Raw genomic sequence first — 25,655 nt, 5'->3', positions numbered from 1 at the left:
TCCCCTCCGCATGCACACTTGATAACATGTGAAATTCCCTTAAAAATTACAAAACATAAGTAATTCAGTACGGAGTACTACATAGTACCTTAACATTTAAGATCATGCCACCTTTTTCCGGTACATAAAAATCAAAAGCAAACTACATATATTTTAGCAAAAATGCAACTACAGAGAAGTTTAAGGCATTTTGACATGTACCCTTAGTTTCTCGAGTTGGATCTGTAAACTCTGCATGTACTCCATTTCCCCATTCTTCTCAGACAAGAGAGCCTTGTGTTCCTCTTCCAGCGTAATCACTTCTGTGGCACTTAACTCTGGCTGTAATTGAAATCGACATAAGGAACAAACTTAACACCAAACCCATGGGAGGAGAGGGTGGGAAGGGGAGAAAGTAGGTACATTACCTTGAAATTATTTATTTCACTCTTTAACTGCTCGATGGTTTGCTTCAACTGAGACATCAGAATAGATATAAAGCATTAGTGAGACCAACCAAGTCTGATGGCACTGTTTTGTCAGGAAACTAAATGACTGGTAAGTCAAGCACACATTTCAAATTCTATAACTTGAAACAAAAAATTGTTTTTAAGACAATTCACAAATCTGTAATAGTGAAGCCAACCTCACTGTTGTCTGAAACCAGTTTGGTTTTTGCAGAGATAACCTCATCAAGCTGAGATTGTGCAGCGTGTAATTTTCCCCGAAAAAGCATCTTGTCCTCATCTCCCTATGAAGCTTATAATCCAGTAAGATGCTAGGAATAAAATTATTTTCCTGAACAAGAACTTGCTGGAAAATGTTCATACCGAGCTGCATGGAACTGGACCCTTGCTAGATTTTTCTGCAAAGTTCATTCAACATAGTATGAATAAGACTCACCATACACATCTTGAGTAAGCCATCAACAGAAATATGTACTAAATGTTTCCGGGTCTTCTCAACAACCAGCTGTAAAAACATCGTAAGGTGTTTGGGTAGAAGAACTGGCATTCAACTATTCTAATGTGTAATTTATCATGTAGAACTTTAACTGAAAAAGTGTGAAATGCTTTGTTTCTCTTTGTTTTATCAAACTCACATTTCCTTTCTGATATAAAGTAGTGTCTTCCCTGTTCAAATCATTGGCAAATAATAACTCCTCTTCAATGCATCAATGGAAACTGAATCTATGTGACAATACTGAGGTTACATGTAAAGACTCCAAGTGGCAAGATACAGTGTAGGTAATGGATAGTGACATGCTGTCACATGACAAGATATATGCATCACTGCTGCCAGAATTACCCCATTTATCCATTTCTTGTGTTTCAGACTTTCAGGGTGGTTATGAGGGGGTTGTTGAAATGTTACAGGATTGTGACAGGATCTGCATCAAATCTTAAAACCAAATCTAACTAGTTACTGTCTATACCTTGAGGCATATCAATTTGCATGCTACTGTCTTCATAGGGCTGCAAAAACAAAGTTTAGCGGTTTAAATTTATCCTCATAGGAGATGAGTCAATGATGTGATGTAATTGCAGTGAGGAGATATATAATCGATAGAACTTGAAAAAACAACCGAATTATGTTGAATCATTTTGGTTTCTAGAGAAGTAATAGACAGAAGCATAAAGAAATAGTGCAAATGAAAACAGTTTTGATCATGTGCACACACAAGCAGCATAATAAGCTGCCTATTAACAATACTCTAGAAAAAGAAACTTGGTTGTGCTCTTCAATAATAAATAGTCCTTGAAAGACTATTGTGAGTCGTGCAGACAAGGAAGCAAGTTTTCTAATGAACACTGAAGGCTACAACAACCACCTAATCCACTAAAACACAATTCCAATTCTCACCTCATTACGTCGTTTATTATCCAGCCAGTCCTGTCAAAACACCACCCAAAGATTGGTAACAAATTTCTCCCAGCATAGTGAGAAATCACAAGAGAAGAAAGCTATATTTAACCTTCTGTTCTTGCAATTTAGAGTTCATATCCTCAGCAACCTTGGCATAATACGCCCTGGAAGCAACAGAATGACAAATCAGAAACTAATTACACAATCAATGCGCTTTGTCTACGAGCACAATCTACTGTATCACCTCTTTTCAAGAACTTTTGCTGTAAAGTTGCTTTTCTCTTGTCGAGTAAGTTCCAAAGTCTGTCAATAAAAAGCATAAGAACCAAAATGCTTAGTAGAATACTCCGTAATTATTTTACTGAGCACGGAGCACCATCGAGTCTGGATGGAATGATGCAAAATAGCAAGGATGAAGCTATATTGCAAACCTCAAACTCACAACTACAAATTCGGCTTATCTATACAAGTGTAACTTTTGCACACCGTCTTTAATGTTTGCATCAAAATTTACAACAAATAGATCTGAAAAATCTGAACGAAATGCTGCAAGATAGCAAGGACTAAAACATCATGCAATTTTTCAAACACGTAACTATAAAGCTTGGCCTATATATATGAACCTAACATATATACATCGTCTTTGTTGTTAGCATTAAAATGTGCAACAACTAGATAAGAACATAGCTCAACTAACCAATCATAATTAGCATATAAACCTTACTAATCATATAAACAAGTGATCTATCCAATTTCCTAATTTACACATGTAGCTAACATTGCAGAGTTCTAATTCTTCTAAATGACAATAATTAATCAATTCCAGCACAAATAACTTGAATTCTAAACAAATTAAAAAAAGTGCATAAACCTGAGACAAGTTAATCAGCATAAATACCTTACTAATCTTGCTAATTTAGACATGTTGCTAACATTGTAGAATTCTAATTCTTCTAAATGTCAGTAATTGATCAATTCTAGCAAAGCAAACTGAAATTCTACACAAATTATGAAAAATGCATAAACCTGAGATAAGTTGAAGGAGTCAGATTCCAAAGAGGTAATTCTTTTCTGCATCTCCAAAATTTTAGAGCAAATTTCAGCTTTACTCTTAACCAATTGATCAGTCTCCTCCACAACTCGCTTCGTTTCCGATTTCGCTGAAACATTCTCAACATCATCATTCTCAATATAAAAGCAATTATTACAAATTACAACTTCGCATCAAATAATTTGAAATTCCTTCAGAAAGCGCGCGTAATTTGAAGTTAAGCTCATGAAAACAAATCAATCTAATTCGAAGAAGAAGACGAAAATCACGCAAAAATTGAAGAAACAGGAAGCAAAAAAAAGCTGAGTACCTGATTTGAGATCTTTCTCGAGATTGTGAATAGTAGTAATTTGCATTTGTTCCTCAACAGAAATCTTCGCTGCTTGATCTTCAACATCTGTTCGCAACAACGAAAATTAGGTTTTCTGTTCATCGCCGGAATCAGAGAAAATGCTTGAGAGTAAGAGAGTAGAGGAGAGAGAAAACCGTTCATCTGAGTGCGAAGAGTTTTCATGTACTGCAAGTATTCCTCCATTGTTGTTGTGCTGGTTTTAGAGAGAGAAAGTGAAGAAGACGAGAGTGATAGAGAATTAGAGAGAGAATTGTTTGATTTTTAATGTGGTTTGATTTTGATGTTGATGGAAATTGAAGAGTGTTTCAGGTTTTATATTCAAAATTTTGCACCTCAAAACCCAAATGCTCTTGCCTCTGCACTCTGCAGTCTGCACCTGCTGCAACTCTTGCTATTTGAATTTTGATCTTTTTTTTTTTTTTTAAAAAATCTTTGGTAACGCGCGCTTAATATACCGACATTTCGCCAAGTCAAAAAGTCAAAAGATAATTACGACATGAGTCTCACGACACTCGAAAAGTAATGGGATTAAGATTTTAATTTGTATGAACACATCGATTTAGCATGACTTAAATTTAAATTAGTAATTCAATTTAGTTATCAAATTGACACTTCTATGGCCAAGTGTCTATTACCTCGTCAAAATTGGTTTGTACAAAAATGATTGCCCAAGATATAGTTAAATCTACCTCCACTCTTCCATAGTATCCCAATGCATTCAAATGAAAAATAAATTTTCGCATCTCACTCCAGTCCAAAATCCTTTAAAGAAAGTTTTGTTTATAAAGACAAAATTGCAGATTTATAGTAAATAATTGATATTTTCCTTTGTTATCTAACATACGCTAGGAAGATTATATGGAGTACGAAGTACAATACATTAATACGATCATGATACTTTTGCAGAGTTTTGCTAATCTTTTAAACAATTCTTTGAACATTTAGTTTTTTTCCTTGTAATAATCATATTGAATTAGTAGTCCAAGCCTCTTTGGTATATATTTTAGATAAGGGTGCTATCGAGCGAGTTGATCACGAGCAGAAGATTGTTCGACTCGTGCCCGTAGATTTTCAAGTCGATCACGAGTTGCTCGTTTAAAGTTTTACGTCTCTAAAATTTCAAATATTTGTTAATGATATTTTTTTTTCTCTTTATATAATTTTTTTCTACTTAAGTATTTTAAAGTTATTAAGTGTAAAGGTAAATTTTTTTTTTTAAAAATGAAAAAATAGAAAAATACTGAATTTCTTGTACACTTATCGAGTTTCGATCTGATACGAGCGAGCACGAGCAAACTCGAGTAGAGTTTTGACTGAGCGTTGACCGAGTCGAGTTCGAGCTGCTCGCGAGTTGCCCTGCTCAATTAGCACTTCCAATTTTAGACTAGTTGGATTATGATTCCAACACCGATTTCAATTTAAAATATTCTCATTGATTATGATTCCAAGCAGTGAGACTATTTTCAAATCTATATAACTTTATTTTTAGGTGACACACTCCATAATTGTTTTACGTAGGATATTTTAAAATACTACGGATTAAAAAAATTAAGTAATCAATATTTAATTCATTTTGGTTCAATTTAGTTCCGATTTAAAATGTGAACAACCCTATGAAGCTAATCCATAATTACTTAGAACGTCAGGTGAAAGTAAGCATAACATGAGTCACAATCAGCTTTAATTGAACCATCTTCCCACCATTAAACCATCTCCTCTAAAGCTAAAACATAATTACAGTGGACCTCACACAAAGCAATCACCGCTTTATAAGTCCGACAAATCCGGAATCCTGACTACACGGCGGCGATGAGGCGGAGACAACAGCGGCTGTTACAAACCGGGTGGCGGAAAGAAGATTCAAACTTCAATTGGAGTCGTACATGGCGGAGACTCGCCGGAAACCACCGGAATCTTATAATGCTGCTTGTTGTTATTGCTCTTGCTCCTCCTATCTTCTTCCACTTTCGTCTTAGACGCTTTTATCAGGTACCCATTTTCACCTTTACTTGCTGCTCTTTTGAAATAGCTTTTTGATGCTGAATGAATCTTGTTAAATGAAGCAAACCCAATTTATAAATGATCAATTGTTTTTATTTTGAATCATCTTCAATGTTATCCTATTGACTGTGATTTATGTATGGTTATACTTGGTTCAAAGCTAGGTTGGAAAAAGTTACGATTTTTGCTTGCTTAACTGAGGTGTCTATTATACACTCGGGTGTACCATGTGAACGGAAATCCCATATACTTGTGTTATGTTCATTGAAAAAAAACATGGTGTACAATGCACTCGAGTGTATGCTGTATAATGGAAATTGTTGTAAACATTTGCTTGGTCTTAAGTTTCCTCTGAGCATTTCACTTTCCTAGAGTGACAGAGTTCATATGGTCTAGGATGTCGATTCTTCTCATAGGGCTAACAATGATGCTAGAGATTAGTTATTGCATTAGTAAAATCTTTAATTGAAGGTTAGATTTTATTGTATTTTTAACAAATTTATTAAATTACATATGCAATTAACATTAAGCAATTTCCAGTGGTACATTAAAAGGGTAGGAGATTAAGAACTCCTCTTGCTCATATAAACCCATTGTCATGTTTTAGATTTTCCCATTTCATGCTTTTCACTTACTTTACCTCAGTTTTAATGCATACTAATTTCAAGTTTCATAACGGTTTACCATCTTATACGAAATATTATCTTTATTTAGTGTGGAAGTTTGATGCCTGGCATTTCATATTAGGTTTTCATTTCATATTAGGTGAGCCTTGGTGCCTTGTTAGTTGTTACTCTCAATGTTGGTGTATGACTAGATCCTTTATATTGAGTTTTTGTAGATACAAATGAAGAATTGTGGTTGGATGAAACACCCACCTCTTGTTTGTGCTCATGGTGGTGACTCAACCAATGCTTTCCCTAATACGGTATGATTGCTTATTAATTGCCTTTTACAAATCACTATGGTGGACTATTGGACTTGTGAGGCTCTTGTTGCCTAAAATATCCCCTCACATCCCCCCCCCCCCCCCCCCCCCAAAAAAAAAAAAAAAAAAAACACTCTCTCCGTAACAAAAGACCTCTAGGAATCCTCATGTAAAAGATCTTTAAGATTAAATGCAATTCTATTCGATGGTGATTACAGATGGCTGCCTACCGCAGTGCGCTTCGTTCTCGAGTAGACTGCATTGAAATTGATGTTTCTTGTTCAGCTGATGGAGTTCTTTTTGCACTGCATGACAGGTATATTAAGCTATCAACTTATTTGTTTAACTCTCCATGATGTTTCTTTGCTTTCATTTTTGGCATTACTGTTGTTTGATGGAGTGCCTTTAAACTATCATCAGAATTCCAACACATTTTTCCAGTTAGGCATGCAACTGAGAGATGTGGAAGGTATCAGGGTAAGAGAGAAGAAATTTGGAGTTATGGAACGCTACAAAACACAGTGCAATAACACTTCATTGATAGCAATTGCCTTAATCTATAAAAAAGGACAGTGGGAGTAATCTAGATTTTCTTTATGTGCAACTATGGCTTTATCAAATTTATATGGTTGTGTGACTAGGTTCAGCATTCTCCACTTGTAGAGTTTCATTGTTGGAATTGGGAAGGATATAAGGGATAAGAAATTAAGAATTATCCAACAATTAAGGTCAGCCCATCAAGGGATTTTTGATGTGAGTGCCCGGCTCATCTCAGAGAATTTTTTTGCTGATGTCAGCATTTTTGAGTAAAAGATGTCACTTCTCACAAACATGTCACTTCTCACTTGTAGCACACAAATTTGTTGAGTCCTTCAAGAAGGGGCATTGTAGAAGTGGAGGGAGACCAAGTAAAGGGGAGTAAGATTAGCATTCATTTTGTAAGAAATTCTCTAGAATGACACTATTTTGGAAATTGTCAATAATTCAAGTGATAAAGTTATGGTTTTGAAGTTTTTGGAGATTGATTCAAATTTGACATAGACAGGGAGTTGCAGCGGATATCTGGAAATCATACTTCTAGAGTGGGCTACTTGAGTATGAAAGAAGTGAGTATCTTTGTTTACTTGTTAGTTCTAATTGTCACCGTAAGAATTCTAAGCCACTTGGTTTGCTTTCCTACACTCATACATGCGCACACACAAATTCCTTGTGAGTTGCAAGTCATCATCCTGATTGGAGAACTATATTTGTTGCTTATATAATTATATGGTATACTACTAATATTACTTCCTGGACGTCAGTCTTCAATTTAAGGAAGACAAGGGATACTCTTTTGTTGCGTACCTTCTATCCCAGTAAACCAAATTGCTGTACAAATCCTGGTTGTTTCCCCGTTTTCTGTATGGATTAAACTCACATGGAAGCAGGATTATTTTTCTTGTTTATTACTCTGATCTGGGTACTTGTTTCAACATGGGTGTATATCCAAGAATTAGACTCAACTATTTTATGGAAGCTTTCATTATTTCTGATCCAAATTCCTATATGAAAATATCACGGTTCTCTGTCGGAGTGTCAAAGATCAAACACCGGTACTTAAGAATGTTGAGGTGAAATGAAGAGTTTGGGACTTTGGGTTACATAGATAGGATGTATAAAATTATAATATTTCAATTATATTTTTCTTGCCAGGTTGCTGAGTACTTGTATGAAAAAAAAAAAAAAAAAAAACAGTTATGAGTGAAGGGAGCTTGGTTAATGTTGTAGTTATTGTCAGCAAATTTATATTTCTTTGGTTTGTCATTTTGTGATTGACTTCTTATTGATCTCTTTGGCACTAAGCCTTGAGGAAACTTAGTTTGAAATGGTGCAGGGTTATTATATCTATTTTTTTTGTATCAATTGTGAGATCAAGATTCAATAATTAAGCCTTCTTGCTTATATTCTAAAATATGTAGATTTTGGTATTTGCTGTTGAATATGCTTATTCACCTTTTTGCAATTTTAAAATAGAATTTGACTTGTTGGTAATGTAATAATATCTTTAACTTTTGCATGTAGATAAATGAACTGGATGCAGCACTTCAATTTCCAAAAGTTCTTGATGATCAGAAAGTTCCTACGCTTGAAGATGCTTTAAGGGTATATCAAATCTCGTTACTTGTACTGCTTTCATGCTATTTAGCAATTATTGGATTTTTTGTAGCTTATATCTTTGTTTATGAACTTTTGTTACTCTTGTACACATCACATTATTTGTTAATACTGTTTGTGAGAAATTATTTCCAGATTATAATGCAATTATTTTTGGCTGACTCCTGGTTGCTGTTCTTATCAGTTGGTGTCAGGTTCAGTACGGCAAGTCATCCTTGATGCAAAAGTTGGGCCTCCATTATATGAAAAAGGTCTTGTCGAGAAAATTTTAGCTGTTGTAAGTTTGATGTTTCTATTGAAGTATGCTTTGTCCTATCTTGAGTGTAATCCTTTCTTTCTTTCTTTCAACTGAACATCTATGTTATTGGCTTATTGCAGTATGAATTTCTGGAAAATGTGAATTTATCCCCAAAATCATATTCTATTTTTGTTCATGAACTCTTAAGGGTCACTGATGAGTTTGACATGTTAAAAAAAATACAAAATTAGTTCTCTTCACTTGAAAGAAAATGTGTTTTAGTTCGATTTTATTAATGTTTGGTCTAATCTGATTTGATCAGATTAGGTCTAATGTTTTGGTCTGTGTAAGCATTGACTGTATTTTTAGACCCGCCTCAATGCATATTAACCATATATCTAATCTTCCTGATTTTTTATTCATATGCACTGAATGATATATAATAATAACTTAATAAGTATATGGATTAAGAAGTTTTGATCTTGTCTGGTCTGATTCATTCCGTCCCCACTTTATTTAGACTTCTGATATATTTCAATGTATTTCTGAGCTTTTTGTTGCTGTTGGGAGAGGAAGAGTTACACTATCAAGTCACTTAAATACGAGAACTGAAATAAGCACAATTAAGTTGAACACTGGGAGGTTTTTATTGTGGTTGTTCTCTAGTTGATTATCACCTAGTATCCTTAATTTGCAAGAGTATTCTTTTTACAGTTCTCAGTTGTAGCTCCTGTTCTCTACATTAACCTTGAAGTATCTACTGTATACTTACAGGTAAAGAGAACACATTGTACTAATTGCATTATATGGGCAAAAAGTGACACTTTAGTGAGGGAAATTATAAGACTCTCCCCAAACACTACGGTAAACATCTATTTTGTTCTTGTAAAATCATTTTCTCTATAGGGCCTGTTCTAATTATATATGCTTGTGTTTTCATATCTGTTTTTCATGAATTTGTTAAAGAAAAGATCAATATGCTTTTTCTATGCTTATATAATCTAGTGGCAAGTAATTTAATGGCACACTGGTCGGTAATTTGGTAGGTAAGCATATTTATTTTGCTCGTGGTGCGTGCTGGCTATTTGTTCTGAGAAGCTATTCCTGCAAGTCATGGTCCTGTTTAGAGTTTGGGTAGAGTAATCACTATTGAATAATCGTTCTTGCTGAACATTTCCTTAAAATATTGCTCTTCAGAATTTCACAAATTTTCTGACTCTTCTAAGCAGCTTTAGTCATTTAAAATCCATTATTGTTGTTTGAGCAATTCCTTCTGTTAGCCTTTTAAGGTCCTTTTCTTATCTATGTCATAGGTCATATTTTGAATTTTTGATGTCATCTTGTGGTTTTCTGTAGGTTGGTTATATCGTTATGAAAGATCCAAAAACTGGGTTTCGATCCAATTTGCTGAGGATGAAAAGGGCAGGAATTGTTGGGGTTTATCATCCACTAATTGATGAAAAGCTTGTCCAAATCCTTCACTGGTAAGCATGTTGACAAGTTTTGTCGGTCAACTTTACACAACCGCCTTGTACATACAATTGTGCCCTTGTTGCTTGACTAATACTGTATCGGTTTGGCAGGAGAAACAAAAAAATCTATGCTTGGACAGTGGATGACATGGTTTCGATGCAGGATATGCTAATTAATAGTGTTGATGCTGTTGTCACCAGTAATCCAGCTCTTCTTCAGCAACTCATGCTAGACACTAGAACTCTGTGTCTAGAGGAAGGCTTTTCTTTGCTCTGATGATGCTGTTGTGTCTTCCTGTTGATTCTGCCTGAGCAGATAAAGACCACAACACCACATATTACTTGAGTAATCAGGTTGGCTCAACACTTCAATTGATTAAAGATTCTACTAGCATCAACTCTAGTTGCGTTATTCATCACCGGCTTATATTCTGATCAAATCCTAGAGTGCCAGAATGTCGGCACTTATTAATTACAAACAGATTAGAGATTGCACAGGGAGTACAGATGTATACTAACAGCAAGGATTCAGATGGCTTGTTTTTTGGTGGTTGTCTAGTTCATGTCAGTAAGGAAGGCTCTACTTAATTACAATAGATGCAGTAGGTTCTCGTTTGCTCCCTATATAGGTTACTAATGTTTCCTTGATTGAGACTGGCATTATTCTGTACGAACAGTTATAATACAATCAACGTTATACATATTTATAAGATAAACAAAGTAACTTTTTTTTTTTTTCCAAAAATATTACATGTAGCTTATAAGATGTACTTACAAACTTACCCCGAACATCTTTGTTCTTATTAAACCTAAAGAAAATGTTTTTGGATGAAAATTTGTTTAGATATTTCTGTTGTGGAAGGCTAAGTTTAAGGTTATTCAAGTTCAATTCAAAGTCAAATCAGCTAATTTGTTTATAGGTGAAAAAATGACGATGGTCAAAGTCTAAAGTATAGAAAGTTAAAAATGATGATGCATAAAAGCATATAAAATCTTAGTGTATTGATGTTGTAATTTGCAAAGTTGTTATGAAACGTCATCTAGACATGAAACATGGTAATAGCAAGTGGAATTTGATTACAAAATCTCCTAAATAATTTTGTTAAATATATGTCATGAGTCATGACATCACTACAAGCAATTGCGACATGTATTCGAGTTTAATGTGTTAGTATGCCTAATATGGAGCAAATTCCAATTATCTTCTTATGGCTTGTTTTTTTTCTACTGAACTTTCTAGGAAAGAACTTAATTGAGGCAAGTATTCGAACGTGACTATAAGGTACAAGCATTTGGAATTTTTTTCATGGATGCATGGAAACACTCTAAGACATAGAATAAAAAATGAGGTTATCCGCAAGACCGCAAGAAAGTAGGCGTGGCATGCATTGAAGACAAACTAAGGGAAAATCGTCAGCGTTGGTTTGGGCATCTAAGACGGCAATCGAGAGTGTACCAGTAAGAAGAGTGGAAGGTGGGACCATAGAGGGGTTAAATGAGGGAGAGAGAGACCAAAAATGACTTGATTGAAAGGAGTTAAGAAGGATAAGAAGAATATGGACTTACATGAGGATGAGGTATTGGATCGTAAGGGATGGAGGAGGAAGATTTTTGTGGACGGCCACATCACATGGAATAATCATATTTGGTTCATGTAGTCAACCCTATTTATGAGATTGATTGATTGTGCATTCTAATTAACATGTGGCAAAATTGTATGTAATTATACTTGTTACATTCAACTCGTTAAAAGTTAAAGGATGTTAAAAGTTAAATAAAAGTTTAAAAAAAAAAAAAAAAAAACTCGTTAAAAGTTAATTAGTTTTTTTTTTTTTAACGGGATTTTTTAAAGGATGTTTGAAGTTAAAGAAATGGTAATTTATCAATTTAGATATTTTAGCTGATATGGTCATAAAAGGAAGTGTACAAGTATTGGGCTATATTTTAATCCACCATGAGTCCACAATAAATTATAATTGTGGTTGTTTAGGTTTTGAATCAGGCAAGGTTTCAACTTTCAAGCATATAATGAAGTAGTCAAATTAGGGGCAGGAAGGATTTAGTGTTTTTTATAATTAAGTTTGGAGATTTTGCAATAAATAGCAAATTTGGGGGAAAATGTATGAAAAGAGGGGTAATAGAGCATCATGAAGAATCATATCTATCGTATATATATTTAGTATTTGTTTATTATTTTTTTCCCTGGACTTTTATTGCACAAGTTCACATTGTAATTTTTTTTTTTAAATGTTTAGTTCATGTATGATTTGAACCTGAGATATCAATGTATATCACTAAAGACTTAACTATTGAGTGACATTATATTGCATGTTACTGTAAATTTTACCCTAAAAAAAGGGGAAGAAGATAATATTTCAAAGAGATTTGGTCATAAATCGTGTAAACTAGGAAGAAGAAAGTGTGACAAATATGGAGTATATGAAGAATTGGAAGTAGTCTCAAATGGAAGGCAAAAACAAAATATACTCTACCCATATAAATTAAGATAAAAATGCTCATTAGTAAATCGACCGACTTGAAGCGATCTACTCTAAGAATAATTTTTAAAAAATAATTAAGCCCGTGTAAGCCCGTGCGATGCACAGTTTTTTTGTATTTCATTTTGTATATTATTTTGTAATTTCTTATTATCTTTTATATTAGAAGTAGAATATTTTTAAAAAATAATTAAAAAAATTAATTTTTTTTAATAGAATTAAAAAAATCTTTTGATCTATCTAAATGATTTTATTTAACCACCCGACGAATGAGATAATATTTTCATAGTTTATTTCAATTTAACAAATTCAAGTTTTGCATACTTGACTAATGAATAAGAATAATTTTTTTTTAAAAAAACAAACTTAAGTTGATTTTTCTGTTTCGTATGCTCAACAAAATATTATTCCAAAGCTTTACATAACCTTGTTTTTCCTAATAAATATTTCAATAAGAACATTAAAAAAATTACACATAAGCAAAATGTAAAAAAAAATTATTAGATACACATAAATATATGTAAGAATATTATTAAAACCTAATAAAAAATATCGATATCATTGTTGCGAAATAGATCTAAAAATTGTAAATGTATAAAATCAAATCTATGCATATTGGAATTTTTTCATCATTAATTATTGAATCATTATTTTGTTGTCGATATGACAACGCGATATTGCTTATTATTTGGAACGACTGAAAAGTTTCTAATAGAGTAAACATTTCATAGTCTTCAATCAAGTTTGGACGAAAATGTTGAACACAATTGGCTTTAAATTGAGGCATGAACTTGTGTAATCACCCTGAAATTAAAAATAAGAAATTAAATTAATTTAATAAGTTGATTATGCAATCCAAATCACAATATTTGTTTTTAAAAATACCTCTTCGTCCAATATTACCATATCCAGACTTATTAAGCTATTTTGTTTCCGGAAATTTAGTACATCAAACAGGTGAAAAACTCGTACTTTGAATTTTTAATCATTTTTGCTCGAATTTAATTCTCTAATCTGCATGTAAAAACGAAATTCATCAAACAAAACATAAACATATGAAATTAAGCTAAAAAGTACCCTACCATTGATGACCTAAAACTAACACAAAATTACCAATACAAAATTCTCTAGATGCGAATTTTGTATAAATATGAAATTTTGTTGGTGTCGTATATGTGTCAATTTATAACAGAAGGTATAAAAAAATTTAATTTAATTATGATTAATGAACAATTTTAATTTCTTATCATAAACACTATCAAAATTTTTCTTATAATGATACTTTATCATTTAAATATAATTTTTTTTCGGAGGTATTATTTAGTATTTGTGATATAGTGTCACAAGCTAGATTATGTTGGTAAAATTTGTGCACTTTTCTTTTTAAGAAATTTTTTTTTAAAAAAAAATTATTATAAGACAAATAAAGATAATGATTCATGAAAATTATTATAAGATAAATAAAGATAATGATAAATAAAATTTGTGGTTTTTCACCCACGTGGCATTAAAATTTTATAAGATAAATATCATATCTTATTCGCTACTTTTACCTACGTGGCGATACAATTTTTTTATGTGACATTAAAATTTTATAAGATAAATACCATATCTTATTCGCTACTTTTACCTACGTGGCGATACAATTATTTTATTCAAAATTAAAATACAAATCTAATTTATCATTGGACGAAATATTTACTTTTCTTATGTGGCGCCCCGAATGCTTTCGAAAAATGCCTACTTTATTTATATATATTAGATTAGATTAGATTTTCATGGAAAAGAAAAAGAAATACACTTTGCAAAAACTAACCAACTAATGACTTGATCTAAATGATTTTTCTAAACTCTAAAACTATAAATTGAATTAAATAGTGTGATTTCATCAAAATCTGAATGCACTCGGCCCCACCTAGTATTAAAAGAATTAAATTTGATTATACCAAAACAAACTTTTTAAACGAGTGACAATACAAATAATGAATGGGTATGGGAGAATTTGAACATGTAACCTGTTTTACACCAACCATCAATTTTCATAATCTCATTGGTATCATACGAAATTACGAAGTAACAAATTAAGTTACATGAGCAATTGAAACCAAACACTTTAATCTCACCCTAATAAGACTTTTTTTTTTAAAACCTCACCATAATAAGACTTGAACCAGGTTAAAACAAACTAAATCCGATCGGTTGATCCGAACATCCCATTTGTCACCTAAAAGACGAGGAGGGAGCAGCCAGCTTTCTCAGCAGGAGAAGAAAGCTGACCCGGCAAGACACCGCGTCAACCCATAAATTATGAACAAATCAGTTACCCCATCATTACATTTTTGCTGATACTGCTTTCCCATAAACTGCCTTCCAATTTCCCTCCTGTGACCAGGTCTACCACCATGGAAGCTTTCCAAGAAGGTGCTTTTACACGCAATTCTGCTTGCTTTCACTAGAATTATTCCTTCCCTTCTACTTCAGTAAGTTCATTCTTCGAAATTTTTGTATAAGTTTTTCAGTATTCTTGACAACTTCGCCATTGAATTTCCTGTATTTTGATTGGATTTGTTTGTTGGTAATACTTCATCCAAAAGAACGAATTTTTATTGAGTTTCAATTAGGTTATGATGTGGGAATTGATTCACTATGTTAAGGATGAATCATGACTGACTTTTTTCTAGAGTTTGAAGATTTTGCGTTGGAATTGTTCTGGTATTTTTTGGATGCTTTTGAATTACTTGCCGATGAAATTATTGCTTTCTGCTTAGTATTTGCTTCGTTAATTGAAGATTTGGTTCAATTCTACTTTATTCGAATCAAGATTCTTGCTTAATTGGACTGGAATTGAGTACTGTATATGCTAATTGATGGGTTCCATGGAAAAGGGTTTTGTGCATTATTGTTGTGTTGCGAAAGGGGGTAGGATATTACAGGCATACAGTGGGGGAGACGATGAAATCGAGAAATTGGCGGTGTTGTGTTTGGAAAAAGCTCCTCTATGCCATAGATGGTATTCTCAGACCATGAGTAAGAGGACTTTTATGTTTTTGATGGAAGATGGATATGTTTATTTTGCCATTGCCAATGAGGGTATTGGAAATCCTGCCCTTCTCCGGTTCTTAGAGCATGTTAGGATCGAGTTTAAGAAGATTGCCAAGAAGGGTTCTGGTGGTCGAAAGGGGGGTGCTTCCAATGTTAACTTACAGGAACAATTGGTTCCTGTGATTCGTCAATTGATTACCTCCTTACAAAATGTTTCACAAACCGGAGCAAATGGTGGTAGTGCGAACACATCTTCATCTCCTTGTGTTTCGTATTATGGGGAGGTGGTGGAAGTTGCGACTTCTACTAAGGTGCCTTTGTTAGGTACTAGTAAGCCCTTGAAGCAAGACAAGAAGGTTAAGGATCATCACATGATTTCCATGAGAGGTATTGAGCTTGAAGAAAACCGCAGGTCTACAGACCGAGGGCACAGGGGTGATTCAGACTCTAATCCTGCAGGTGCAACAGTTTCTCCATTGGCATTGCACAAGGATATGAGCTCTTCCATGAGGCTGAGGTCCCAAACCTCAAGAAGAAAATGGTGTCGCCTAGTATGGTTAGTTCTTATCGTTGATGCTGCAGTATGCATTATATTGTTTCTTGTTTGGCTGCTTATTTGTCAGGGTCTTCAGTGTGTTCGTCGTTGAGTAATATTTTTTTTTTTTTTAATGTTATGGATATTGGAGGACATAGTTCCAATAACCGTCATTTTACAGGATTCTGGAGTATGTATAGCAGTTACGTTTTTAGCCTGTTGCGTAAACATTCCTATTCTGTAGCATTCAGTGCTAGAATATGTGTACAGGTCTATAGTTTCAGAACTCGAATGTTACATGAGCTGTAAGCTATCATATTATTTAACAGGATTACTCTATACTTGAGCTCTCAGCATTTTCTGCTTCTTTGTTGAAATTGAAATCCAACAGTTTTACTTAGTTAAGTTGTTTGGGTTGTTTTAAAGCCTGATCCAGGTTCACAGACCTGGTATTGTTAACGGAAGGGCACTTAGGCATAAGCTCAATGGGTCAATTACTTTGGCCACGTAACCTTTGTTAGCTCATACTCATGTTATTCTTGTGAACTGGTTTTGCATTAAACACTTGTTCTTAGTAGTACAATATAGTATCATTTTGTACTTTTTTTGGGGGGATGATATACATATGTAGCTCTCTTTCTTGGTAAAAAAGCTTTCTTGATAACTGGTAGGTATCATTGCATTAACTTTCTGATGATCGGTGACAGTGACTCCCCAAATCATTTTGCGACTAAGGCTTTGTTGTTGATGACTGTGACTCTCTGAGACCAAGGTTTAGTGTAATTGTGAGGCAGTTAGACTTGTTCTAGATTAGCTTTGAGTTTAATATGCATTGCAAGAGCCTATGAATAGTAAGCAAGACCTGTTAACATTCAAGTTCGATTGGCAAGAGGGAAATTAAAAATAATACTTTATACTTTCCTCTTACTCTTGTCAATTAAGCCCATCTGATTTACCATACACTAAAATATAAATACACGTATTATGAAGAAAAAGAACGAATCCATATTACTGTAGTATATTTTGGTAAATTGATGCATGAAGTGATAATGGTCAAGTAAGACTTTATTTGAAATGGACCTAAGGACATAACCAGAGCACTAGAGCAGTAGTTGGAACATTGGTTGGATCAAGTTCAACAATGTGAGATGTTTGGTTAATGCATGAGTTCATACGATGTTTGGTTGATTCATGAGTTCATACGACGTTTGGTTGATGCATGACTTTATACGACTTTTGGCTGATGCATGCGTTCATATACTATACGTTAGTGTAGTTCCTTCTCTGTTACAATTTAATTTGGTTTCCTGATAAGCTCAAACATTGGTCAGCATACTTAATTACTTAGAGGCATTTTCTTATAGTTTGAGAGGTTATCAGGAGTTTGGCTATGGTTTTTGGTTGAGAAATTTCTAACAGGAAGAAACCTAGCCGAGCAAGGTTGGGCTTAAAACCAAAACCAGGACGGAGTAAAAATTGCTCGTGAAGCATATATACACAGCCTCAAATAATGGTTTGAGCAATCAGGTTGGCAAATATCAACCCAATCCCGGCTTAATTTTGGTTGAGTCAGACATGATCTGCTGTTGTTTAAATGAAACAACTCAGACAACACTCCAACAGTCCTACCACGCCTTAAAAGAGGTTGTTTAGTGGTTGGAGGTGCTACAGCTCATAAGGCCAGGTTATAGAAGAGCCACGCTTGTATAATACGAGTAGCATACAAGTTCTCGGTGCATACATTTTACAGATACGAATTCGTATAAATAATATGTGAATTAAGTAGCTATGGAACTATGTTATATACTGCAATTACATATGACATGCAACTTGCAAGTGTAGTTGCTTGATTGCAACTTGTTACTCATGCTTAGATCAAGTTACACAAAATTGAATCGGATTTCAAACAAGACTAATGTTAAGAAATGTTGAGAGCATAAAATCTTATTCAGACCTTCATTCCATGAAACTTGTTCGCTGAAATGGATATACGGAGTACTTCGTATAATACAGCATGTCATTTTGATGAACCATATTCTTGTAATTTGCAATTGTAGTTTTATTTGTAGCAAGGAGCCTACTAATACTTGTTACATCCTTCGTTTTCTTTTTACTTGCTACATAGCATCTTGCACTTTAAAAGAGATCAATGTAAACGTTAACGCCTAGGGGCTACCTTGTAATGTAAATAAAAGAATATGGGAGGAAGTATATTCTAGCTTCATGCAAAACCTCAAATGTTACACGAGACAAACCAGGCTAATACATTTGAGATTTCACATGTTTTATACACATGAAAACATTGATTAAAAAAAACTATATAATAACATAATTTCACTACAAGCAACTATAGGAGATAATTTAAATAGCTTACTAGTTTTACATACTTCTACACACATACAACGAGACAACACAATCAATAGCTCTCTTTGGAGTCTGGACAAGTACAGGTTCCTCGGTTGATAAACACACTCGCAGGATACAATGCCATTTGATTCAACACTGACGTAAGAGTTCACATGATATCAATTTCACAGGAAACCCTTTCTTGCTCACTTAAATTCAGGCAAATGTTCCAATACAGCAGAACTCATCCACAACACAACAAGAAGCAATGAGATTGCTGATAAGATTTACCTACAGCCATCTCGTATCCTAGATATCTGTCTTCCCTGTACAGGTTCTTACCTTCTTTAAAATCATCTCACACATTCCTGTTTCTCCCATAAAGGAGAGCTAAATCACAAAACCTGCACTCTGCTTAGCCGAAGGGTATCATCTACATTCTCTGAGTCTTCAGATCTACTACTATCAGTCTGATCGTTACTCTCAGACTCCGAGGCTGGTGGGGTTTTGGATGAACTGATAAGGGAAAGGCGACAGAGTGGACAGGTGGTATGAGTGGCTAGCCAAAGGTCGATGCAGTACAAATGAAATGTATGACCACACCCAGGTATCTGTTGAAGCTTATCTTCTGCTTGGTACTCCCCTAAGCACACTGAGCATCTGAGATGTGGTTGATTTAATGAGATATTTAAACGTGCAAATAAGCAGAAATTATCTGGAAGAAAAAAAAAAAAGAGATGCAAGAAAATAAAGAGAAAGAGAGTAGAAGTCAATTGACAATGTAGGCTGAGATAATCAGCTCAGTTCCTAGATCACCAACAAAATAAGGTGAGAGAACTCAATCAAAGAAAAATCTATTTACCAGTATTGGCAAGAATTCATATAGCACAGCCACATCAAAATATACAAGGTGAATGGAAATATATCAGCTGAAGCTATTCATCAGTATTGGCAAGAGTTCATAAAACATCACCACGTCAAAATATAGAAGGCGTACGGATTTATATCAGCTGAAGTTATATAACAGTATTGGCAAGAGTTCATATAACAACACCACATCCAGATATACAAGGCGTATGGATTACCGGTATCGGTAAGCGTTCATACACCACCACCACGTCAAAATATACAAGGTGTATGGAAATACGTCAAAATCTCCAAAAATAATCAAATCTTCATCTCACACTTTCCAAGAAAAAAAAAAACCACAAACACAAGCAAGGTACATTACACAACTCAAATCAAGGAAAGTTAGCCCTTAACTACCCTTTATGTGGGATCTCAAAAAACAAAATCACCACTTATGTGGACTTCTTTTTCCTAGTGTAATATCTTATAAGAACTATGACTTTTTTTTTGACAGGAAAGAGAACTATGACTTTTTGATTAACTATCCCTTTACAACTTTTTTCATACAAAATAAACTTTTAAAAGTATGATGCTCTAACTTAATCAGTAAGGGTATCAAAACCTCTTTTAACACATAATGGTGACTAGATGGAGGTCCCACAAGATAGCTGCATTAGAATCATAGGGAGTGATTTTTAGGGGGGGAACAGTCACAAAGTTTAAAATGAATTTTACCAGATGATTTCACAACAATGGTGAAGGACGATGGAGAAGCTCTTTAGAGAATTGGGCAGATTGTAGGACTCATGAAGAAAGACAAATCGAAAAGCTTTACAAAAACAATTCTACCAATTAAAACAAGAATTTTCACAATTAAATAGGATTAATGAATCATGTAAACCAAATTTGAGTATTGTTTTTTCCTATTCTTTCCCCAGCAATCACATCCTACACATGGACATAACTTTCTTTAGTTACTATAACTAAAACGTTAGATGGGTCAAAAATTCATAGTGATATGCACCTCCGTATTCTAAAAGCTCGCTGTGACCAAAGATTACTCTATTGACTGATCAATTATTTTCGATAAGGAAAGAAAGAATAACCCACAGGTTGTTGACAACATAAATATAATCACCACTGAATTGTTTTAAGTGCACATGGAGCAATTTAAATCATAAGGTAGAATAAATCCAAGCTTTAACGGTAGTTCTAAATTGAAGATAATGACCACATGTATATCAATTAACATCAAAGCACCTAGGTATAACTCTTACATCAGTTATGTAGGAGCAAAGCTACCACTTGATATATTTCAAGAATGAAGTAACCAAAGAAACAAAAAGAATAATACATAGAACTAATTGAAGGAAACCACAATATCACCCATCTCATGTAACATCCTTGAAAATTATTACTTGTATAAAACTTGGGACTGGGTTTTGAATAACCAAAGATAGTGAAGATATAAAGATGTATAAAAACATGACACTGCTTGGAGTTCAAGGAAAATTGTGTGAACCGTAGGCATGACATGTGTTCTGAATTTGGCACGGCCAAGCAAAACCAGCTCACAGGTCAAACCTGGCTGCAATTCAACACGAGCAAGACAAGATGCATTACCAGGCGAACCAATTCAAGTGACAAGTGGGCATAACAGAACCAAGCACAAGACCAGCTTGGCCTGTCGGGACAAAAAGCCCACCCACCAGGCCTATGGTCTAATCCAGGTCATAAGTTATGTGGACCAGTTTAGGGATGATTAGGCCCCAGCTATGTTACTCGGACTCTTTTATTTACCTCACGTGTCCGTGTCGACACGACTCGTGTCGGACACCGACACCGACACTTGGACACTTCATTTTTAACTAAAAACACAACTTTTTTCAAGAAAATGGGCGAGTCCGATGCTTGGACACCCGTGTCTAATTTGACACTTCATCCGAGTCCAAGTAACATAGGGCCCCAGACTAGCCCACAAATCATGTATAGGAAATTGGTTGATGACAAATATATATAGACCAGCAATTAGAAAAACAAAGTTAGTTGTGTCACGTTATAGAAAATCAAAATGGCTTATCTTGAATACGTTTGTTGATCTTAACTACTCTGTCTGTCTGGATTCTGGAGCTTCCACTCGTCACACCATGACAATTTCACAAGATTATGTATATCATATACCTTACCATATATCTTATAATTCTAGTGGTATGTCTAACAATCTATCATACATCACTTGCTATTGTCAAGACGCCAACCAATTACGTAGTACATGTAAGGAAATATTAGGGATCTGATGATTTGATCATAAATCATTACTATTTCATTCAAGATTAATGACATTATTCAATATATCCCGATATAGTATCTAAGATTCTAAAGAAGTATTAACAAGATGAAACACCATACACAAAATTTCTACTTAGGATGATAATGGACCAGATCAACTATCTGGATTCAACAACCAGACGCATTTTCAGTCGGCCCTAATTCATGCTATACTGCTATCTAGATTGCAGTAAGCTTGTGGGGATGCTAACTATGTACATAGGGACCCCTTGACCATGTTAAAAATGGGAGCCTTATGCACTCATTTGACATTGAGTTGCATGCTATAAGATGCAAATACAAGTAATACTAAGATCCTAATACTCACTTTTGTCTCAAATATGTTTCAAAAGCTGAAAAAGAACAAAAATACAACAAAACTAGTTTAGATAAAAAGCAATTTTTTGATGATTTTAAACATGTAAAAGTGAGTTATGCCATGCATTAATTGATACTTACCATAATGAAATGTGTGAAAAGGAAAACATGTTACTCCATATTTGTGTGTATACAGTAGAAACTAGAAAGCAAACAAACGTTTCAGGGTATCCAAAGAAAGAATATTGAACAAAAAGCGACAGAAGGAGCATAAATAATATCTTGTTTGTTGACCAATGGCCATATCGATTAATGCTGACCCCACTTATTTAGCTGCTAGTGCTCTCATATTGTTTTATTTTATTTGAATCACATTAATTCATTTATTTATTATATTCAAGGGTGGAGGAAGTAAATTAAGGAGCAATTCTAAAGAGATCAAAGTATCAAACTAGTTAGGGGTAGGGTAATTTGGATAATTCTCCATGTTGGATGGTCATTCCTCTTTAGGCTTTACAAACTAAGAATAAAACCTAATGGAAGTTTAAATTCAGTCGGCCCTAAAATAAAGTAACAGACTAAGAATAACACCTAATGAACATTTGAATTCATTGAAGTCCTTGAATATGAATGCAGAACATTACATACTCCAAATTTCACACTGGAAGACTATGAGATATGCCATTAATGATTGGTTTTATAAAAAATTAGCGACCCAATGTAAAGAATAAAAACTTCCCTTATATGTACGGATCATCTTACATAAGACAACTAGGGTTTTATCACTGGTGAGGTATTAGTTTGGATGATTGCAGTTGCAATAGGAGTGCATGGCTTATATAGTTGTATTGTTTCTTGATCAATTTTATTGGGAGGTTAGAAAGGCTCCAGGTACAATAGTTAAACAAGCACATACTAACCAGTGAAGACCCTGAATAGCATCTCTAACGGCATGTTTGGATAACAAGTTAGAAGGGAAAGGGAGGGGAAGGAAATAGGAGGAAGGGAAGGGAAAGAAAGGGAGGGAGAAAGTGGAGCTTCACTTTCCCTCCAAATCTCTCCAATTTTGGAGGGATAGTAAAACGAGGAGGGAAAATGAATCCCTCCCTTTCCCTGCCCTTGTGTCCCTCAATCCATTATCCAAACAAGGTGATTTATCCCCCTCCCTTTCTCTTCATTTCCTCCCATAAAGGAATAAGGAAAACATGATAGAAAATAAAATATACTCAATGCACTAATCAAAAATAAGTGAAGGGATGGAGGACATAGTACTAAAGGAATCAGTTTGGGCACCACAAATCCAACTCCAAGTTGCTTCAGGCACAACATTAGGCTTTGACTGAAACTGCTCCACATTTGAAAGTTCTATTCTCCATTGTCCCTGTAATCATGTCATTGCACAGATTCACCAAGCACGCATACAATACATAATCTCATCACACTGGCTATGTCACGTGGACTCTACTACAAACATCCAACGCCAGCACATTTTCTCTACTAAACCATTTTCCGAAAATTTTACATAATTTAACTTAAGTCAAAATGGCCATGTCCAAGTGGCATAATTTACCCTACACTGGCTATGTGATTTGTGAAGAGTCCATGCAACATTGCTCATCATATCATTCATAAAATCATGCCTGTCCAAGGCCGCCCGGTCCCCCAATTGTTTCAAACTTTCAACCATAATTGCTAAATTGAAAGATTTAAAAAACCACTCTAGATTTTGTAACCTGGAAAGAAACCCACTATAATATCTTGTTTATCCACTATCCAACAAGAAAATTTGAGTCTCAATGAACAGTTGTCTAATCCAAATTCAGTATCCCCACATCTTTAATAACTTCTAAAATCACATAAATACTTCCATCACTTTATAAACCAAACTCAAAAAAAAAAAGCATATTAGTACAAAAAAAAAAAAAAAAAAAAAATGCAAGAAAAGAGAAATTACTCACTGTGTATCTCTAACAGAAAAGCTCTCTTTATACACAATAATTGGCAGCATCTCTCTAAATTCTTTCTTCAACCCCAATTCAACCACCTAAAAATGAAAATCAAACCAAATTTTATAATACAAATCGATAAACAATGCTTGCAAATCCATCAATCAACAAACAAACAACCATTACCACAACAGCATCGGAAGCGGAGGCGGCGACAGCAGCAGAATTAGACGCTCGCATACGAAGAGACGACCAATCAACACTATGCCTTCGAAGATAAAAGAAGTAAAACAAGAAAATGATGATCAATGTGAACACGATTGGCCCAGAAAATATAATTGCTTCATACAATTTCACTGCTTCTGGATTACTACCACTAACACCGCCGCCATTGTTGCTCGTAATCAAGCTCGTATCACTTTCCATTGGATTCGATTCAATAATGCGGCGATTACTGCTACTTCTCCTACCATTGTAGGATGCATTTGCAGTCGACATTTACAGATCAAGCCTTAAAATAGTCGGCAATTAGGGTTTTATAGCAATGAAAAAATGGAAGAAAAACAGAAATTAAATTGTAAAATCCTAGGATTTTAGCAGATTTATAGTAGAAAAATGATGTAATTTGATAATGATGTCAGATGAAATCATGCCGGGAAAAGATTAATCTGAAGAGTGTAGCATGCAGTTCCATCTGTCAAATAATAAAGACAAATTTTATAAAATGACGAAACTCCCAAATCTCAAGTATGAGTCATGCCCCTATATATTTTTATATTAGGTTTAATATAATAATTAATCTAAGTATATTGTCAATTTTCGGATTAGCGATATCGATATGCTACACTACAAAAATCTCATTCAATCGGATTATTTTATGGTGTTTTATTATTGTAAAGTCTTAAGAGGCGGTATTTTATATTGGAATATGGAGATATTTTGATATTAGTATAAGGATATTACTAATCCTAATAATCTATATATGTTGTCAATTTTTAGATTAGCGATATCGATATGCTACACCGCAAAATTCTCATTTAATCAATTTATTTTATGATGTTTTGTTAAAGTCTTAGGAGACCGTATTTTATATTGGAATATTAAAAAAAAAAAAAAATGAATTTCATCCATTTTACTAGAAAACAAGTGGTAAGGTTTTGATATTAGAATAGAGATATTAAAAACAACAAGTACTTTGTACTACATACAATAATCTAATTTATAGTGTTTTGTTAAAGTCATGAGAAGATAGTATTTTATAAGAAGTGCTTATCTATTTTATTCCGTATATTTTTATGGAGTGTTGGACTATTAAATTTGAATCTCGTCTACATTATAGAAAACAAGCGGTAATGTTTTGATATTAGTATAAGTGTATTAACTTTGATATTAGTATAGGTATATTAAATGTAAGTACATTCTAGGGAATCAAATGAAAATCATCCTTACGGGCTTTACGGCTACAAGAAATCGTTAGACCCGTCTCTTCGAAAAGGCTGAATATTCCAACGATGTGTGCGAGAGATGTACCACAATACAAAATCTGTTCAATGATCATAGCTTTGATGAAGGAAACCCTAATTTGATTCAATTTTCTGTATTTGTTAATTAAAATTTCGTTTTTTTAACCAATTTTAATTTCATTTATATGTCATATGACCTTTTATCAATGAATTGATTTGTTTTTAAAAAACTAAAAATGCAAGTACATTAACGACAAACATGCTTTATTTCGAACAATTTTTATTTTTT

At 34.0% G+C, this 25,655-nt stretch overlaps 3 protein-coding genes and 1 pseudogene across 5 annotated transcripts; 2 read left to right on the top strand and 2 right to left on the bottom strand.

Annotated features, from left to right (window-relative positions):
- Positions 1 to 113: 113 nt before the first annotated feature.
- Positions 114 to 3,569, bottom strand: LOC145638133 (uncharacterized). Of its 3 annotated transcripts, none has more exons than XM_081689092.1 (11): positions 3,383 to 3,569; positions 3,207 to 3,293; positions 2,872 to 3,005; positions 2,090 to 2,148; positions 1,955 to 2,009; positions 1,843 to 1,872; positions 1,415 to 1,454; positions 810 to 844; positions 626 to 730; positions 408 to 455; positions 114 to 321 (listed from the first exon to the last, which is right to left on the bottom strand). In XM_081689092.1, the coding sequence occupies exons 1-11, from the start codon at positions 3,429 to 3,431 to the stop codon at positions 181 to 183; spliced, it is 783 nt and encodes a 260-aa protein (XP_081545218.1). In that variant the 5' UTR covers positions 3,432 to 3,569; the 3' UTR covers positions 114 to 180. The 3 variants fall into 3 exon arrangements, with proteins under 3 accessions (XP_081545218.1, XP_081545219.1, XP_081545217.1); XM_081689093.1 differs by having other exon boundaries at positions 2,872 to 2,988; XM_081689091.1 differs by having other exon boundaries at positions 2,872 to 2,988; positions 3,207 to 3,569.
- A 1,333-nt stretch (positions 3,570 to 4,902) lies between these two features.
- Positions 4,903 to 10,851, top strand: LOC145638132 (glycerophosphodiester phosphodiesterase GDPD4-like). The gene is made up of 9 exons (XM_081689090.1): positions 4,903 to 5,237; positions 6,091 to 6,177; positions 6,396 to 6,493; positions 7,223 to 7,283; positions 8,239 to 8,319; positions 8,516 to 8,608; positions 9,344 to 9,433; positions 9,926 to 10,053; positions 10,153 to 10,851. Exons 1-9 carry the CDS (start codon positions 5,058 to 5,060, stop codon positions 10,316 to 10,318), a joined length of 984 nt encoding a protein of 327 aa, XP_081545216.1. The 5' UTR covers positions 4,903 to 5,057; the 3' UTR covers positions 10,319 to 10,851.
- A 3,857-nt stretch (positions 10,852 to 14,708) lies between these two features.
- On the top strand, positions 14,709 to 16,719 carry LOC145638131 (phytolongin Phyl1.1 pseudogene; annotated as a pseudogene).
- A 1,637-nt stretch (positions 16,720 to 18,356) lies between these two features.
- LOC145639231 (RING-H2 finger protein ATL7-like) lies at positions 18,357 to 24,444 on the bottom strand. Its single transcript, XM_081690411.1, has 3 exons — positions 24,090 to 24,444; positions 23,916 to 24,001; positions 18,357 to 19,122 (listed from the first exon to the last, which is right to left on the bottom strand). The coding sequence occupies exons 1-3, from the start codon at positions 24,399 to 24,401 to the stop codon at positions 18,858 to 18,860; spliced, it is 663 nt and encodes a 220-aa protein (XP_081546537.1). The 5' UTR covers positions 24,402 to 24,444; the 3' UTR covers positions 18,357 to 18,857.
- Between the last annotated feature and the right edge of the window lie 1,211 nt (positions 24,445 to 25,655).

The sequence above is a fragment of the Chenopodium album genome, chromosome 7, assembly GCF_948465745.1.
Source record: "Chenopodium album chromosome 7, dcCheAlbu1.1, whole genome shotgun sequence".
In the NCBI taxonomy this organism is placed as follows: Eukaryota; Viridiplantae; Streptophyta; class Magnoliopsida; order Caryophyllales; family Amaranthaceae; genus Chenopodium; species Chenopodium album.
The sequence above is the reverse complement of the archived record's forward strand: the minus strand, read 5'-3'. Positions and strand labels throughout refer to the sequence as shown.

Coding starts and splice junctions, on each gene's coding strand:
- LOC145638132 (XM_081689090.1), top strand. CDS start 5,058: ATGAGGCGGAGACAACAGCGGCTGTTACAAACCGGGTGGCGGAAAGAA. Junction 6,178..6,395: donor CCAATGCTTTCCCTAATACG/GTATGATTGCTT, acceptor TGGTGATTACAG/ATGGCTGCCTACCGCAGTGC. Junction 8,609..9,343: donor TCGAGAAAATTTTAGCTGTT/GTAAGTTTGATG, acceptor GTATACTTACAG/GTAAAGAGAACACATTGTAC.
- LOC145639231 (XM_081690411.1), bottom strand. CDS start 24,401: ATGTCGACTGCAAATGCATCCTACAATGGTAGGAGAAGTAGCAGTAAT. Junction 24,002..24,089: donor CCGCTTCCGATGCTGTTGTG/GTAATGGTTGTT, acceptor TTTCATTTTTAG/GTGGTTGAATTGGGGTTGAA. Junction 19,123..23,915: donor TTTTCTGTTAGAGATACACA/GTGAGTAATTTC, acceptor ACCACATCTCAG/ATGCTCAGTGTGCTTAGGGG.
- LOC145638133 (XM_081689091.1), bottom strand. CDS start 3,431: ATGGAGGAATACTTGCAGTACATGAAAACTCTTCGCACTCAGATGAAC. Junction 845..1,414: donor GCAAATTGATATGCCTCAAG/GTATAGACAGTA, acceptor TGAACTTTGCAG/AAAAATCTAGCAAGGGTCCA. Junction 731..809: donor GTCCAGTTCCATGCAGCTCG/GTATGAACATTT, acceptor TAAGCTTCATAG/GGAGATGAGGACAAGATGCT.